We start from the raw sequence: 15,833 nt of genomic DNA, 5'->3' as shown, positions 1-15,833 counted from the left end.
GACCGGGGTCCCTCAGGGCTCTGCTCCTTTTTTCCCTCTACACCAAAACTCTTTGGAAAATAGCAGATCTACAAGCTCACGATGCGTCACGTTGTCGTCAGCTTGTAGATCAGCTGTTTTGACGGCGGATGTTCTCCCACAGGGACGCTATCTCTCTCTCTCTCTCTCTCTCTCTCTCTCTCTCTCTGTGTCTCTCTCTCTCTCTCTCTCTCTCTCTCTCTCTCTCACACTCACTCACTCACTCACTCACTCTCCCTTTCTCTCTCTCTCTCTCTCTCTCTCTCTCTCACACTTACTCACTCACTCACTCACTCTCCCTTTCTCTCTCTCTCTCTCTCTCTCTCTCTCTCTCTCTCTCTCTCTCTCTCTCTCACACTCACTCACTCACTCACTCACTCACTCACTCACTCTCCCTTTCTCTCTCTCTCTCTCTCTCTCTCTCTCTCTCTCTCTCTCTCTCTCTCTCTCTCTCTCTCTCTCACACTCTCACACTCTCACACTCTCTCTCTCTCTCTCTCTCTCTCTCTCTCTCTCTCTCTCTCTCACTCACTCTTGGTGTAGAGTGAGAAAAAGAGCAGACCAAGTACAGAGCCCACAGGTGAAGTTTACTAAGTATTGAGGGGTTTAAATGTGTGAAAATACACATTAACGTGAATCTAACAGATGAATAGAAAAGATTATGTGTAAACAAAACAAACACTGATTTACACAACACTGATGACTGAGTCTGTCAAACGATAGTCTATGAAGTTATCTATGAGATCTGATGTTTAATCTGTAACACCATGTTGTTCATTCCTTTGTGTTTTTATCAGGTTTTCACTTCATGTTTTCACTTTAGTTTTTATTAGTTTTTAAAGCAGGTTTTGTTCTGATTTAGTTTCTATCAGTTTAAAGGGCAAGACCACTGTGGTTGAGGTTTGGGTTGTGTATTTACCTCGCCATGATGTAACTCCAAAGGTGGGCAAGAAATAAAAAATAAAAAATTGATAATTCAAAATATGCTCCTCATTGACTTACATTGTACGGTAAAACTGCTCTCAAAGTCACTCTTTTAGCACAAAAACAAACGCAAACAAAGTTGATTCAGACAATATAGAACATCACCAAACCCAGTACTGTTTTTTTTTAATAAAAATGTCAACTTCCTGTTGATTTTGCCATTTTTAATAAGTAGAAAACCCGGACTGGATCGGCGGATCCGGATCCAGATCTTCAAATAGTAAAATCAACAGGAAGTTGACATTTTTATTAAAAAAACAAACACTGGGTTTGGTGATGCTCTATAGACGGGTTTCCTGTTAGTAAACATGAGAGGAATATGACCGCGCAGAGGAGGGGGAAGCCTATGGGTGCGTTTGGAAATTACGCACCGGAGCACACTCGCCTATTAGTTTGTATTGGCCAGTGCGCTCACTGCCGCTCAGGGCTGTATTTTCGAACGCGCCTTTCACCCGGGCATGCGCAGATTGCGCATTCTGCTCTGTGATGACGTCGCGCGGAAATCCGTCTATACTACACAACCTAAACCTCTACCACAGTGGTCTTACCCTTTAAGTTTTTAATTGTAATGTATTGGTTGTCAGAGACGATAATCTTGGTGAATGAGACCCAGTGTGTTTTAATGTTTGCTCTATTATATTATGTTATAATTACCTGATCAAATGTTTTATCTAAATCAATATGTCTATAACCTACTGATCAGCTGATGATTCTTTATGTGTTACTGTACTTCTGTGCTGTTTACTTTTTCTCTAATAAAGTATTTCAACAATCAATCAATCCCTTCTTGCATAAACCATGAGAATAAAGGTCATAATAATAACATGTTATAGTTTATAAAATCATAAACACATTAAAAATCATATTTGTAGAATAAGATCGTTGGTCTGTAGGAATGCACTAAGAACGTACTCAAATGTACTCAAATGTTTTACTTAAGTAAAAATATCAATACTGCAATGCAGAAACAAGTAAAAGTCCGGCATTCAAAGAGAAAAGTCGTTTTGGGGGTGTACTATCTATCCCTTTAAAGCTAATCATCTGGGGACAACCCCAAAATAATGTGGGGACCCCCTGGGGGTCCCGATCCCCCAGTTTGGGACCCAGTGTACACTGGGTCCCAAACTGGGGGGTGGGGTTTTAACTGTAATCTGTAGTAGAGATTACAGAAGAACATTAAGGTGACGCTGCATCCATCAGTTACTCCTCCTAATCTGTGATTTTCAGCTATAAGTAATCCTGTCCATTATTTTATACTTTAGCTATTCAAAAATAACAGATCAACAAGCTCATAGTGCTGCACTATTAAAAAATAGCAGATCTACAAGCTCATAGCGCTGCACTATTAAAAAAATCACACCCTGTGTGAAGGTAGCGGCGCCTTTGAATACATTATGTCATCGATATGTGTTTATAATGTGTTTATAGCCATGTGTCATGTGAAGCTTGACCAATCACTTTGTTGACGGGTCTGACCAATCAGAGCGTCGACGACAGATAAAGTTAAATTGAGGATCTAACTTTAAATAACTTACCTAGAAGGAGACTTTAGCCAAATAAAAATATATACAAAAAAAAACATGAGGAAATAAAAAATAAACCTTGACATCATAGTGATGTCATGAATAGTCCCCTTGCCTGACAAATCACAACCTTGACGGGCCTGACCAATCAGAACCTTGACGGGCCTGACCAATCAGAACCTTGACGGGCCTGACCAATCAGAACCTTAACGGACTCTTGGATTCTCGATCGTCTCTATCAAACCATTCTGTCATAACGGATGACTGGGTCCCGAACTCAGACTTTCTATACATTCACCCTTCATCTGTTCTTGTATCTTTCTCTTTCTATTCGTCATATTAACTTTAAATAACTTACCTAGACGGAGACTTTAGCCAAATGAATAATAAGATGAAGTCATTGTCATCGTTTATATAGACATCGAATTCTATATTCATGACATCATAGTGATGTCATGAATAGTGACCAATCACAACTTTGGCGCACCTGACCAATCAGAACGTTGACGCACCAGACCAATCAGAACGTTGACGCACCTGACCAATCAGAACGTTGGCGCACCTGACCAATCAGAACGTTGACGCAAAAGCCAGGCATAGAGGGCTAATATTCGCTCTATACCTAAAGGTATAGAGCGGCTAGCGCCGCTAAAAATAGCAGATCTACAAGCTCATAGCTATGAGCTTGTTGATCTTCTATTAAAAAGACAAATGATGAACATTTTTGCAAAACTTGTAATGTAATTTTGGTGAACATTTGTAAAACTCAAATCTTTGCTTCTGGAGGGTTCTACAAATGTCTTCTAAGCCCTGTGTTGCTATAATAATATAATATCAGTGGTTCTCAAATTGTTTTCATGTCAAGGACCCCCATAATGACATGTATTTGGCCACGGACCCCCATCTCAAAATATGATGTTCCAGGGACCCCCAGAAGCACAGATTTGAGTTAAAAATGTTTGTTTAAAAAATATATTATATATACTGTATATATTCAAAGATTTGATCCAATTTTCACAATCTTTCAAAAATAGCAGATCTACAAGCTCATAGCGCGGCACTCGGTGCCGCGCTATGAGCTTGAACAATATGAGTAGATTCATAGAAATCTCCAAAGTCGAGTGTAAGGCCTGCGTCATTACTCTAGGATTAGCATCATGATGGCTTGACTACACAGAAATCAGACGTCCTCTAAAATGGGGGGGATTTCAAAATAAGAGCTACTGATAGGATAAGTCAGCATTGGTTTTATGTTTTAAGTCTAATTACAGGAAGTAGATAGACTAACTTAGAAGTAGTTGACTTTCTCTAAAGTTGGGGGGGTATTCCACCCAATAGGCACTGAGTACGTCCAAACCCCCTCCACCCCTCCCCATCTGCGTCCCTGCTTGTCACAGTGCAACGGGTTTTGAGATGCTAGATTGGCTGTTTTTGATATGTTGGGGTTAAACATGTAAAAAAAAAAAAGAAGTTGAAATGGCCTTCATTAAATGTATATTATCCTTACAAAGTGTGTTTGTGTGTGTGTGTGTGGGGGGGGTCCCCAGTTCAAACTAATAGGATTTATTTTTGGTGTGTTTGGGGACCCTCAGGCTCAGAGCCAGGTGTGGTTCAGGGGTTCTCAGGTCTGATGGCTCTGGATGAGTCTGAGGAGCTCCAGAGCCTGGTCCTTCAGGTCAGGCATGACGTCCGACGCCTGCAGGCCGGACAGAGAACTCTGGAGCCGCCGTCTGCTCTCTGGAGACAGGCAGTCCCAGCGGCCGCTCTCCCCGGTCCTCCGCAGCAGCAGCTCCACCACGGACAAGGCTTCGGTCCTCACCGACGCGTAGCTCTTGTTTTCCAGCGGGTACGTGAGGGCAGAGCAGGTCTCTGACAGGATCTGGGACAGCGTGTTTGAATCCTGACCGTTGTGACGGTGGTCCTTCTGGAGCAACACCAGGCCCTGGAAGTAGGCCTTCATGCACCGCAGGACTCCCAGCTGCACCCTCCAGCTGCTCAGCCTGAGCTTGTCACACATGAGCGCACACACCTCGGCCCGGAAAGCGTCCTGGGTGAGCGGGTTCCTGGGCCAGCTCTTTGCCAGCGTGTCTAAGGCACAGAGCAGAGCTTCGGTCCGCAGCTCGCCGTCCTTCTCGTCCTCCTCATCGTCGTCGTCATCGTCGTTCTCTTCCAGTGACCGACCGCCGCCCCCGCTCTCCGGACACTTCTTCCTGATCAGAGGGAGGAGGATCTCGGCCACGTCGCTGAAGCCGTCCTCCTGGCTGCTGTGCAGCACGTCTCCGGCGCAGCGCAGGGCGGCCATCTTGTACGTCAACCGCTCCTTCTTGCGGCGGCACTCCTTCATCACCGCCGACAGCATCTCGGAGACGGTGGGCTGGCCGGGGCGGGGCTTCTGCAGATCAGAGCGGCACCGGGACGCCACCGAGCCGATGGCGTTCAGCAGCTCCTCCTTGCCCACCCAGGTGCGTCCGGACAGCCCCTGCAGCAGAGCGCTCAGCACCGTACCGAGGTGCGGCGCCACCAAGGAGCCCGTCTGCTCCTTTGCTACGGTCGCCATGGCAGCGGCACCTTGAGCCTTCGTCTTCCAGGACTGAGACTGCAAAGCCTTCTGGGTAATGGCGATCAGCTCGGTCATGTAGAGCCTGACGCCTCCGGAGCTTCCTGGGACGTTGTCCTGCCACACCTCTGCCCACAGTGTGGCGTCGTGGCACCCTCCCTTCTCCTCCTCCTCTGGGCCCGGCGCCTCCTGGTGCATGCCCAGGAAGGCCAGGGGCAGTGCTACTCCGGCGTGGCTCTTCAACACATCGGGGCTGTGGAGGCTGATGGCGTGCACGGTCTGCGCGCACGATGACCTGTACGCCGGGTCCTCTTTCTCCAGGTACCAGGTGTTGAGCTTCAGCAGTAGCTTTTCGACACTGCTGTCCTTGGCTGCCCTGACCACGTGGCCCAGAGCGAAGGCAAACGCTTTCTGCACCATGGCGTTCCGGTCATGGACGCCGCTCAGCAGGGCACTCATCAGTTTACCTGAGTATGGGGTGAGGTCTCGGGGACACTGCACCGCGAGCGACACGATGACACTGGCACAGCCGCCCTTGGTTCCCAGACCTACCCCACTCTTCAGCAGCTCACAGAGCCTGGGGACCAGCTCTCCCAGTACAGACACGTCCAGATGCTGCAGACACAAGTTAATGGTCTCCATCATGGGGGAGGACTTGGCAGCGGTCAGCCTGGCTGCGTCCATGGCGCTCCTCTCTTGCTCCGTAGCTCGTACGCTGAGGTAGTTGAGGAGCTGGGGCTCCAGGGTGCTGAGGGCCTCCAACAGGGCTGGGATCAGCTGAGGGGTGTGGGGTTTCAGCCTGGCGCCGGCCGTCTTACTGACCTTCACCAGGGTCTGAAGGCTGAGCGAGCGGACCTCCGGAACGTTGCTAACGATGCCTTTGTCCAGCAGGGTGGGTAACATGACTGCCACGGTCCTCTGGGCCGCGGCGCCCGTGGACTCACACATACGAGTACACACCTTGCTGAGCGTCTTCAGAGCCAGGTCTGCAGCCGTCCTCACAGACTCCTTGATGTCGTCCAGGACTCTGAACAGCGTCTCCCACATCTCCGCCAGGTGCTCCGTGATGTCGTCGGCCTGGCGGCCGCGGATCAGCTCGTTGAGGGCCAGGCAGCTGGACTCTCGAACCCTCCAGGTGTTACTGGTCAGGTTAGAGATGACGTGCTGCAGGATGTCCTTCAGGTGCTTGTCCACCACGGTCTTGTCCTTGACCAGCGTGTCCCAGATGCTGCTCATGGCCTGGCGGATGCCCAGGTTTGGGTCAAACTGGTAGCAGTAGAGGCGGGGCACCAGCTGTGGAAGGTAGGGAGTCAGCTGTTCGCCAGCCTTCGCAGCAATGACGTGGAACCCGAACGCTGCTCCCTTGCGGGAGTTCCACATGGCGTGGTGATTGGCCAGGTTCATGAACTTGTAGATCAGATCTGGTTGGTTGAGGTCGCTGGCCAATGAGCAAAGCTCCTTGTACGTGGACAAGCCGTGTCCGTCCGGTGCTTTCCCCAAAGCTTCCCCTTGGAACACCTCCGTGTCGTCTGACACCACATGCTTCACTCTCCTGCCGGTCATGAGTGTTTCCACCAGCGTGGACACCAGCTCCTGCTGGTCACCTTCTCCTCCCATCTCGTAGACCAGGCCCAGGCCTTTAGACGCCACATCCTGACTCAGCTCATCGGGGTCCGACAGGGCGGAGATGAACGCAGTCTGGATCTCCCTCAGGTTGGACCGGATCTGCTCGTGATGGCCGAGTTTCTTGACCAGAGAGAGCAGCCAGATGCAGGCTGCCCGTCGGACATGTGGGTTCTGACTGGGTATGTACTTGGACAGAACGGAGTTGAGGACCCACGGCACCACATCATTGTTCTTAACGTGCGAAATGAGTGGTGGGCTGTAGTGCTCGTCAGTGCAGGTCCACGGGTCCCTGCCGGCTCTGGAGCTGCTTCCCAAGGCAGCACTGGTGATGGCCTCTCCCACCGTGAACTGCAGCTCAACCTGCTTCGCCTCCACAGAGTCCATGAGACCCCGCAGAATCCTCCTCTGATGGGGGAAGTCCACGTCTCCCACCGGAAGGTAGCCCAAGGTCTGGACGGATCGCTCCTTCATCTTGTTGCTTTCCTTTCCAGAGGGGATGCGAGCCAGCAGGGTGTCCACCAGGGACAGCTTGGTGAAGCCCTCACCCTCCGAGGGCACCAATAAGGGCCCGTTGCGTCCGATTTCCCCCAGCGCCGTACATGCTGCCACAGCCAGCGGTGCGCTACCGCTGTCCAGGAAGGAACCGATCGCCCTGGTGGCCGTGGCGACAGCCTCGTCCTCCTCCTCCTGGGGTGTGGTGTTCATGTGCTGATCTATGGTTTTCCTCTGACTCATGTACCTGCCCACCATGTGGCCCAGAGCCACGACGGCCCCGTGCTGAGTCTCAGGACTACGTTTGTCTTCGGTGGTCTTGACCATGTTGTACACGGCCGTCTTCAGCTCGTTCCCAGACATGGAGGAAACGACCACGGCGTAGAGCCGGGCCGCCAGCTCCCTCACGTCTTCCTTGTTTGTGTTCATCAGACTTTTAATCCAGGCGATTTTGTCAACAAACCGCGGAGCCAGTTCCTCTGGGCAGACGGACACGACCTCTAGAAGACAGTACATGACCGGGACTCCTCTTACGGCCGTCAGGAGCTGTTGGAGCAAGTCAGCGTAGACGTGTACCGGGTTGGACCGGGAGGTCTGGGGTTCAGAGGTCAGCAGCGTGTGGACGTAGCGGCCGATGGCGGGGGCGTCGTCCTGCATGTCCATCACCAGGCTCTTGGATGTGGGCGCGGCCCCGCCCCCGGCGCTGTAGGCTAGACACGTCCTCAGGTACAGCACGATCTCTCTGAACGTAGAGGGGTCAAAGGGCAGAGTGGAGGCTCCAACAACGTACTTGGCTGGCTTTGTCATAATCTGAGCTGCTTTCTCCTGGACGTAGACCACCATGTCGGTGAAGGAGGGCAGTGGTTTTGAGCCCTCCTCCTCCTTCTTCGTGCTCCTGGTGTTAGATGCCCTCAGCACCCTCTGGGCCTCCCCGCGCACCTCCTCTCTCGGGTCTCCTGCGGCCAATAGCAGCAGGTATCTGGAGGGCACATGATCGGACGCAAACACTGTGTTGGCAAACTTGATGGCCACCTGGCGCGCCTGCACCTCGGGCCTCCCCATGTACGCAGCCACTAGAGCCTCCATCAGAGTGAGCGGCGCCCCCTGCAGGTTGGCATATGCTCCTACCATCATGGACAGAGCCTCCTGGATGGCCAGACGGACGTCCGGCTCCCCCGTCCGGCACATGGACTCAAACAACTGCTGGACCAACGCGATATCCTTGGCGAACAGCCGAGGCATGCGGCTCGACAGCTTCCCGACAGCAGAGTATGCGACGCCCAGCGACTTGGGGTCCCCCTCGTATTGGTGGATGAGCTTGGTCAGACCGTTGAGCAGCATCAGGCCCAGAGGTTCGTTGGTGTCGGGACAGAAGGAGCAGATGTGATGCACGAACTGCAGACTGAGAGCCAACAGTCTGCTGTTGGCGTCGGCTCCGAACAGACCGCCGTACACGACCTGGACGTTGGCAGGGAAGCGTTCCGCCGCCAGACGGGACCGCAGAAGATGCGGCAGGATCTTGAGTTTGACCCTGGTGCTCGCCGGCCGGCGTTTCAGCTCCGGCCTCGCGGCGGCCGCCCCCTTGGTTCTGAGAGGAACGTCGCCCAGGTAGACCTCGTACATCCTGCTGACGACGGAAGGATCGTTCCAATCCACCGCGCTCTGTCTGCTCCTCAGCTGCAGATCGGCGGCGGCGGCCACGCTGTGCCGGGAGTCCGTGGAGGCGACCACCAAATGCACCACGGCGTCGACCTCCGGAACCCGCCCGGCGTCCAGGAACCTCACTATGCCCGACTTACACCGCGCCAGCTGCTCGTCGCTCCACTGGGCTTCTCCAACCACCCTGGTGGCAGCGTAGACACTCATCCCCGGGGGCGGCTGGGGGAGAGCGTGGCCGGCTGCCACCTCCGTACCGCCTCCAACGATGCTTCCCTGACGGGGGCAGGAGGAGGACGAGGAGGAGGAGGAGGAGGAGGAGGATGAGAAGGACGAGGGGGGAGACTGATTCGGCGTAAAGCCGTAGGGCATCAGGAGGACGTCCAGCATGAACTCCAGCAGCAGTCGCGCTGTCTCGGGTCTCTCTGTCAGCGTGAAGGGGGAGGCGTCCCTGGGCGTGGCGGGGAGGTACTGTATGTGGTACAGTGCAGGGATCAGCAGGTGCATCAGAATGTCCTGCTGGGACCGAGGCTTGCCCTCCAGGGCAGCGAGCAGGGCAGGGGCCAGTTCACACTGTTTGCCCGCCTCCAGACGAGGGAAACCCATCCGGATGTAGATGATGGTGAAATGTGTGAGGGCCGCGGCCGCGGGGTCCCGGTACTGCAGCAGCAGCGCCTCTACCGGAAGCTGGATCTTGGGTCGGCTCCTGATCCTCTTGTTCAGGTGGACCAGCAGCTCCATGGCTTTGCTCTGCACTCCGTCTTGAACACTGCGGAGCGTCAGGAGAACGGGGGCCAGGAACCTGGAGATAGCATCCTGTAGCTGCACATCGCTCTCTGCGTGAGCCAGGCGAAGGAACACGCGTTCCAATTCATCCAGTTCATCCCGGGCGGCCATGTTTCGAGGAGGTTGTGAGCGACGTGCTACGAGAGAACAGAGTGGCGCTGGCAGCGTTTAAACTTTTTGCCCATTCATCTGGCAAAGCCATATATGGTAGTTATGATGCAGCCCTCACCTGATTGGCTGAAAGGTGTGACCTATGCCACACCTTGGTGGACAGGCTGGGTACTTAAAGGACCAGCAACAATTCAATTTCAACCAAAAATATTATTTCTTCGATACAGTGTATGTCAATCCGACCTGGACACGACCGTGGACTTCTACTACACTACACTATACCGCTACACTATACTGTATATTATATTATCTTAAACATTTTTATATTATTCCATTATATACTGCATACACACTATTGCTGTACTATATTATACTATCATATGCTAGTATCTTACACTATTATATTTGCTATTATTGTTATTGTTACTGCTTGCACTGTATCTCTTTCTGTCTCTCCTCTGTCTCTCCCTTTCTCTCTCTCTTCTTTCCCCCAACACGGTCGAGGCAGAAGGCCCCCGCCCTAGAGCCTAGGGTCTGCCTGACGTTTCTTCCTGTTGAATTAAGAGGGAGTTTTTCGTTGCCACTGTCGCAAAATTGCTTGCTCAGGGTGGGATGTTGGGTCTCTTCTCTACATGTAAAGTGTCTTGAGACAACTTGTTGTGATTTGACACTTTAATAAAATTGAATTGAATTGAATTGAATCCAATATCCTGTTTGATTAGATGCCCGATATTCCGTAATATTTGGCATCACCCTCTCACCCTCTTCCCCATTTCTCCACCCACCAGAAAGAGAATATTTTCTCTCTCTGCTATGGTCTCTCACACCAGTGTGAGAAACCATGACATTTTCGGTAATTTCCGCCACCAATCAGAAGGTTCCATCCCTTCAGGCTATGGCACGGTGGAACCTCACTCTCTGCAGTCGTGTGGAGCACAGTGCTAGTGTTTGTAGCCTGCAGGCTATCAGATACATATTTTAGTGCTCATTAAGTTTACAATGAGTAATACGCCGTCTGGACGTCATCTTAAATGAGATTAATGAGTGTTTGGAGGAGCGTGGGCTATGGGAATCAAACAGTGTAATGATGAAATCAAGATTCATTTATATTCATGCAGGTCTACATATCTACAGCATGTCATCACACAGTACTTAAGTAATTAAGATTGGCTTTTTAGAGACTTTTGATATAGAATTATACACAAATGTATTATTTGTTTAAATTGTTTTGGCACCTATTCCTAGGTATGTCCATATTATGACCATCAGAACCAGAATCAATCTTTATTGTCACATCACATTACAAGTAAGTGGGTGAAATTCTTGGTTGTGCAGGCTCATCATTGCAGTTAAAAAGATAGTCATCTCATAGAGAGAGAGGAGAAGCATAACGTGCATAATATGACTAAACTACATATATAATAACTATAATAATGTGAGTGAGTGCATAAAAGTGAAAGCACATTTCACAGTTCTGTGCAGTGTCACCAGACTTTAGTTTTTGTTCAGCAGCCGGTTTGCTGCTGGGTAAAAACGGTTCAATAATCTGGCGGTACTGCTCGCCAGGCTCCTATACCGCTTGCCTGGCCGTGGATGCGGCAGCGGTTCGAACAGATTATGGCTGGGATGGAAAATGTCCTTGATGATGTTTTCGGCCTTAGCCACACAACGCTTCTCGTGTATTCCCTGGAGCATAGTGGAGCATGGTATTTTTCGTTTCACTAGCGATCCTTATAATTACATTAAACATATCGTCTCTCTGCTAGTATGTGTTCTAACACATTCTGTACTCTCCTACAGACGTTTTAAACTCATCACTGCATCCTGTATGATAGAGTGATTTATATCTGAACTAGACCATACCCGGTGAAAGGCGCAGGTGAAAGTAGTTGCAAAGTTGGGGTTAATGCACGTCCTGTCGCGCGGTTTCTCCCCCGCGCGCGTCCCGTCGTGGCGCCCCCCCCCCCCCCCCTCCCCTCCTCCCCGTCGTGGCTTCCCACCTCCTCCCCCCCGTGGGTCGCGTTGCGTCACCCCTCCCCACGGGCGTATATATATATATATATATATATATATATATATATATATATATATATATATATATATATATATATATATATATCAGCACGGAGAATGGCGTAGGCATGTTACTCGCCCGCCGCGGGTCCGTCTGGTGTGTTTACTTTCCACAGAAAGAATTGTGCTGAGAGTGGGCGGGGTCTCGGTGTTGCCATGTCGGCGTACTGTAAGCGCTGTAGGGCCAATGTTGGTGGTATAGGGTTTGTTTGGTTTGGCCTCGTTTTCATAGACCTTGCTGCTTGTTTCTCTCGCGAAACCTGGCAACGACGCATGCGCAGTTTGATGAAGAGTCCCCCGAACCACGAACCAAGACACCGCCGCCACCACCACCGTGAGGTTACTAGAATTATAGGAGGATATTATAGACTCACTGCATCCTGTGTGATAGAGTGGGTTGGCCTTCCTTGGCCGACAGGCGAAGCAAACACTGGTACCTGTTTGTTTCTAAGGCAATTGATGGGACTTTACCATGTATATTACATCTCTGCTGGATTGGAACCCTGTAACACATAGGACACGCTCCAGTGACTGGCTCACGCTAAACGTCCCCAAAGTAAAGACTGAACTGGGGAAAACAGCCTTTTGTTTTAGTGCCCCAACCACCTGGAATGACCTGCAGCTTAAACTAAAGATCTGTTCTCCCATAACATACGGACAATTTAAAACCTTGATTGCAGGCCTACCCACAAGTGTCTGCAGCTTCTTTTAAACTTCTGTTTTGTTTTGTTTTATCATCGATGTGAATATTGATATGAAAATGAAATTGTACTGTGATGTATCTCAACGACACTGCAAATGAGGGCAACCTCAATGTCTTTCGAGAATAAGTGAAGGTTTGAAGTTGAAAAATGCTCAGAACATGCAAAGAGAGAGAGAGCTAAAAGCCTTTATAACATGTTTTAAGGACCTTAACAAATACATGTTTTGACAAACAGCATAACATGTCCACTTTAATGCTCTACATTCAGAGAGAAAGTAGCCTATAGTGTTCAATAACATTCATATGACACAGACTTCCATTTCAAGAGATTAAAAAGGTGACCTGATATTTCCACCAGAATATGCAAGGGTTCTTATGCGTCACCTTGCTAAACTAATGGCCAACGTCATTTTTTGTAATGTAAAGTTTTCAGAAAAAAAAACCCTGCTCAAAAACAAAACTATATGATATTTCTTAATCATTTCACCCATAACAAATTATGACTATTAACATAAAAATAACATTATCTGTCAGTTAGATTTAAATAGGTTTAAATGGGATTAAACCTGATTTAGGCCAAATGATTTACTGATTTACTCCAGACAAAAAAAAAAGCCCATTTTGGCCCAAGTCACATTAGGGAGATAGAGGCCATTATACTAAAAGGTGAGGGAACAGCATGATCCTTTTCTATTAGGAGATATATGGCATTTTACCAGAGGAGGCCTTAGTTTAAGCCATTAGTTTAGGAAGGTGATGAAGAAGGCGTGTCCCAATGTCTTTTTCCAGACAGACCATGTGAAGACGGTTTGGACGTCAGATGGACTACGTTGAGGCATGTCAAACCCATTAGGGACATGAAGGACCAGTGGTGGAAAGTAACTGAACATTTACTTAAGTACTGTACTTACATTTTGAGGTATGGTATGTTAGGAGAATCGGGCTTCATTTTGCAGGCGACTGTCCTGTCATCGACATGATCACAGGGTCCGTCTGTTCCTCAGCCCCAGAGCAGACTCAGGAGGGTGATGTGAGGCATGCCTGGGTCCACGCCCTGCCTGAAGCCCAGATACAGCACAGCAGGGAGGAAGCCTCATCTGATGACCACCTGACCGCACTGGAACACCTGCTGCACACGCTGCTTGGTCTGCTTGCTGAGGTGGACCATGATGACCTCTGACCCACAGACTGAGTTCAGTTTATGAGGCAGCATTCACCTCAGGCTGTGTTCAGCTAGAACAATATGCAGTGTTCAGTTAGAACAATATGCTGTGTTCAGTTAGAACAATATGCAGTGTTCAGTTAGAACAATATGCAGTGTTCAGTTAGAACAATATGCAGTGTTCAGTTAGAACAATATGCTGTGTTCAGTTAGAACAATATGCTGTGTTCAGTTAGAACAATATGCAGTGTTCAGTTAGAACAATATGCAGTGTTCAGTTAGAACAATATGCAGTGTTCAGTTAGAACAATATGCAGTGTTCAGTTAGAACAATATGCAGTGTTCAGTTAGAACAATATGCAGTGTTCAGTTAGAACAATATGCAGTGTTCAGTTAGAACAATATGCAGTGTTCAGCTAGAACAATATGCTGTGTTCAGCTAGAACAATATGCTGTGTTCAGTTAGAACAATATGCAGTGTTCAGCTAGAACAATATGCTGTGTTCAGTTAGAACAATATGCAGTGTTCAGCTAGAACAATATGCAGTGTTCAGGTGAGGATGTGTTCAGTCAGAACAATATGCAGTGTTCAGGTGAGGATGTGTTCAGTCAGAACAATATGCAGTGTTCAGGTGAGGCTGTGTTCAGTCAGAACAATATGCAGTGTTCAGGTGAGGCTGTGTTCAGTCAGAACAATATGCAGTGTTCAGGTGAGGCTGTGTTCAGTCAGAACAATATGCAGTGTTCAGGTGAGGCTGTGTTCAGTCAGAACAATATGCAGTGTCCAGTCAGAACAATATGCAGTGTTCAGGTGAGGCTGTGTTCAGTCAGAACACTATGCAGTGTTCAGGTGAGGATGTGAAGAATTGCAATGCAGTCAATAGATTCCTCCCTAACAGTCTGTATGAAGGTGATACTAGACACAGTCTGTTAATGTTGATAAAACACCGTCAGGAACATTCTCTCCTCGTCACCACTGATCAAACCTGCTCTTAAATAGTTCCATGTGTCGTAAGAGATGAGGTAACGAGTGACGTCATCCTTCTGTTCATCCATTCAGCACATCTGTGTCATTTTAAGATTTATTTGGTTATTCAAAGATAGCAGATCTACAAGCTCATAATTTTTTGAAAAAACATGTGTTGCTATAATATCAGTGGTACTCAAACTTTTTCATGTCAAGGACCCCCGAAATGATATGTATTTGGCCGCGGATCCCCATCTAAAAATATTTTGTTCCAAAAGGACCCCTAGAAGTTGTAATATGAGTTAAAAATGTTTGCTTAAATATATATATATATATATATATATTCAAGGACTTGCACAAATTAATGTTCAAGATTTTTTTTTTAAATAGCAGATCTACAAGCTCATAGTGCGGCACTCGGTGCCGCGCTATGAGCTTGTATATCTGCTATTTTTGAATAGCCAAAGAAATCTTAAAATGACACAGATGCGTTCCCGGTCTTAAAGTATTAACGTGCAGAATCTCTGCGTGTCCTCGCATCTCGAGAACCGTTCCGACCAATCGCCTTCTAGCCTGGGCAGCATATCTTTTCGGGTCTATGATCCGGTCGGGAGCGGAAGTGACTCTACGTCACCCGGCGCGTCATCAAGCGGCCGGATGGGCAGAGCCGGAAACACTTCACCCTGACTCACCCCAAAATAGGTCCGTCCTAATAAAATCCTTGATGCGGCATAGTTTAGCTTATTTTTTTAAATGTAAATGTGCGTGCACTATCCGGAGACTATTTAGCGTCTGTATTATCCCACGGGGAAATTCTATTCCATTTAAATAGGGATTGGGGAACCAAAAGAAAGCGGCACCGCAAAACCGGATGGGCAGAATCCAGAAAGAGTTTTTTTCCCCTCTTTTTTCAGTAGGCGTGGCCTAGACCGGATCATATGGGTCTTTAATAACGCATACCAGGCTTTCCTCCGAGGTGGAAAGACTGGTGACGCGAGGTTAACGAGCTCGATCAACATCGGCTCTTTTCGGCAGGCTAAATAACTAGCCCCTACGGAGCCTCTCCCTCCGCTGTACGCTGTATAGCTCCGAGATGAGGTCCCTCGTTAGTTACTGCCGTCTGTTTTCGAAATGGTCGCACGTCGTCCACTTTACATGTTTCTTACCCCTTTCTG

The 15,833-nt window shown here is 48.9% G+C and overlaps 1 protein-coding gene across 1 annotated transcript; it reads right to left on the bottom strand.

The window, feature by feature from the left end:
- Nucleotides 1-4,146: 4,146 nt before the first annotated feature.
- Nucleotides 4,147-9,753, bottom strand: LOC311037322 (proteasome adapter and scaffold protein ECM29-like; the record flags this gene model as incomplete). The annotated part of the gene is made up of 1 exon (XM_084046449.1): nucleotides 4,147-9,753. One exon carries the CDS (start codon nucleotides 9,751-9,753, stop codon nucleotides 4,147-4,149), a length of 5,607 nt encoding a protein of 1,868 aa, XP_083902575.1.
- Between the last annotated feature and the right edge of the window lie 6,080 nt (nucleotides 9,754-15,833).

This window comes from Gymnoscopelus microlampas (genome assembly GCF_963454915.1).
Source record: "Gymnoscopelus microlampas genome assembly, chromosome: 21".
In the NCBI taxonomy this organism is placed as follows: domain Eukaryota; kingdom Metazoa; phylum Chordata; class Actinopteri; order Myctophiformes; family Myctophidae; genus Gymnoscopelus; species Gymnoscopelus microlampas.
This window is presented reverse-complemented; position numbering and strand designations above follow the sequence as displayed.